At 50.5% G+C, this 1,676-nt stretch overlaps 1 protein-coding gene across 1 annotated transcript; it reads right to left on the reverse strand.

The window, feature by feature from the left end:
* Positions 1 to 296: 296 nt before the first annotated feature.
* Positions 297 to 1,676, reverse strand: LOC308160468 (E3 ubiquitin-protein ligase TRIM35-like; the record flags this gene model as incomplete). The annotated part of the gene is made up of 1 exon (XM_080534381.1): positions 297 to 1,676. The coding sequence occupies one exon, from the start codon at positions 1,674 to 1,676 to the stop codon at positions 297 to 299; it is 1,380 nt and encodes a 459-aa protein (XP_080390507.1).

A 1,676-nucleotide genomic window follows, 5' to 3' on the forward strand; every position in this document is an offset into this window, starting at 1 on the left:
CTAAATGGATTGCACCATAGTGCCTTATTCCAAAGCGCTTTACATGGCCTGTCATTCACCCATTCACACACACATTCACACACCAATGGCAGCAAGCTACCATGCGAGCCACCGGCCCACTTATTGGAAGCAATTTGGGGTTCAGTGTCTTGCCCAAGGACACCTCGACATGTGGCCAGCCGGGGATTGAACTGCCAAACCGCTGACCTTGCGATCATTAGACGCCGGCTCTACCTCCTGAGCCACACCTCTGTTTGGGCAGATCTTAATATCACGGTTGATATCGATTAATACCATCAGCCTACGATAAAGAAGTATGGGTAAAGTGTCTCAGTGAATGTCTCTTTATGAGTGCAGATGTGAGTCATGTCTTCAGCTCCATAGAAGGACACCTCTCCCTTGTTGTAGTCCAGCTGTACTCTGATCTTCTGGGGTCTCCTCTTCACAGTGAGTGCATTACCCATTCCATCTGTATACTCACCGCTCCTGAACACTATAGCCCAGATTCCATACTTGGGTGAGGCATGTACCAACGCCGTCCTGTTGACTGACTCTTTGGCCACGCCTATATCCCAGTAAGGATGGTCCCCCACATTTACATCCCAGCTGTGCCTTCCGAAGCTGAACCCCTCAGAGCCAAATACAGTAGCGTACTGTGTGCGCTCTGGGTTGCCAGGGAGCTGCTGCCTTTGGCCTGTGTAACTCACACTGGTCAGATCATCAGACACAGAGAGCCAGCAGGATACAGTGTTGGGGTCTAAAACCACAGGGCTATATTTGACAATCTTCTTCATCTTCTCCCAGACTCTGAATGTCAGGTTGCCCAGGTGTTTGGCCACGTCTATCAGCGCTCCCGAGACCAGCTGTGGATCAGGCAGTGAGCTCTGGTCTCTGATGCTCCTCTGAGTGTGTTTATAGCTGGTGAGAAATGACAGCTCCTGTTTCTTCAGGTCCTGTTCCACCGCAGAGATGCTCTCTGTTAGAGAAGAGATCTGGTCCTGGATGCTCTTCACCTCTCTGGTGACAATCTTCCCCTTCTCCTCCGCCTCCTCCCTGAGTGCAGCCAGTCTGTCTTCCTCTTCCTCTCTCAGGAACTGGTGGAGCTTCTCAAACTCCACCCTGATCTGTCTCTCTGTGGCCTCGAGCTGACCCTCAGAGTACTCCACCACTTCATTGTATGCCTCCTCAACGTCATTGCATTTGTACCGCTTGTCCTGCAAGGTCTCTAAATCAGATTTCAGTTGCTCTTTCAGGTCCTTCACTGCCTGCTCTAAGGTAACCACTGTGTGGCCGTGGTGAGCAGGGTCTTCACAAAGGTGACACAAAGCTCTCTGCTCCACCTCACAGAACCATTTAGGCTCCTCTCTATGTAGACGACACACCACCTCTCCACCCTCATCTGGAACAACATACATTTCTCTCCCCTCTCCAGATGACCCTGCTTTATCTCTACCTGTGAATGAGTCAGCTAGCTTCTGCAATGGAAAGTTAACTCCTGGTTCATTCTTAGAAGATTTTCTTCTACAAACCGGACAGTTCTTGTTGTTGGCCTGATCCCATGACTTGTCCAGACAGCTGGAACAGAAGTTGTGGTGGCAGCCCAGAGACACAGGATCTCTGAACGTCTCGGAACAGACATGGCAGCAGAGGAAACTATTCAGGAGTCTCTCTGCCAT

Source organism: Nansenia antarctica (assembly GCF_963989245.1).
Source record: "Nansenia antarctica genome assembly, chromosome: 6".
Taxonomy (NCBI): Eukaryota; Metazoa; Chordata; class Actinopteri; order Argentiniformes; family Microstomatidae; genus Nansenia; species Nansenia antarctica.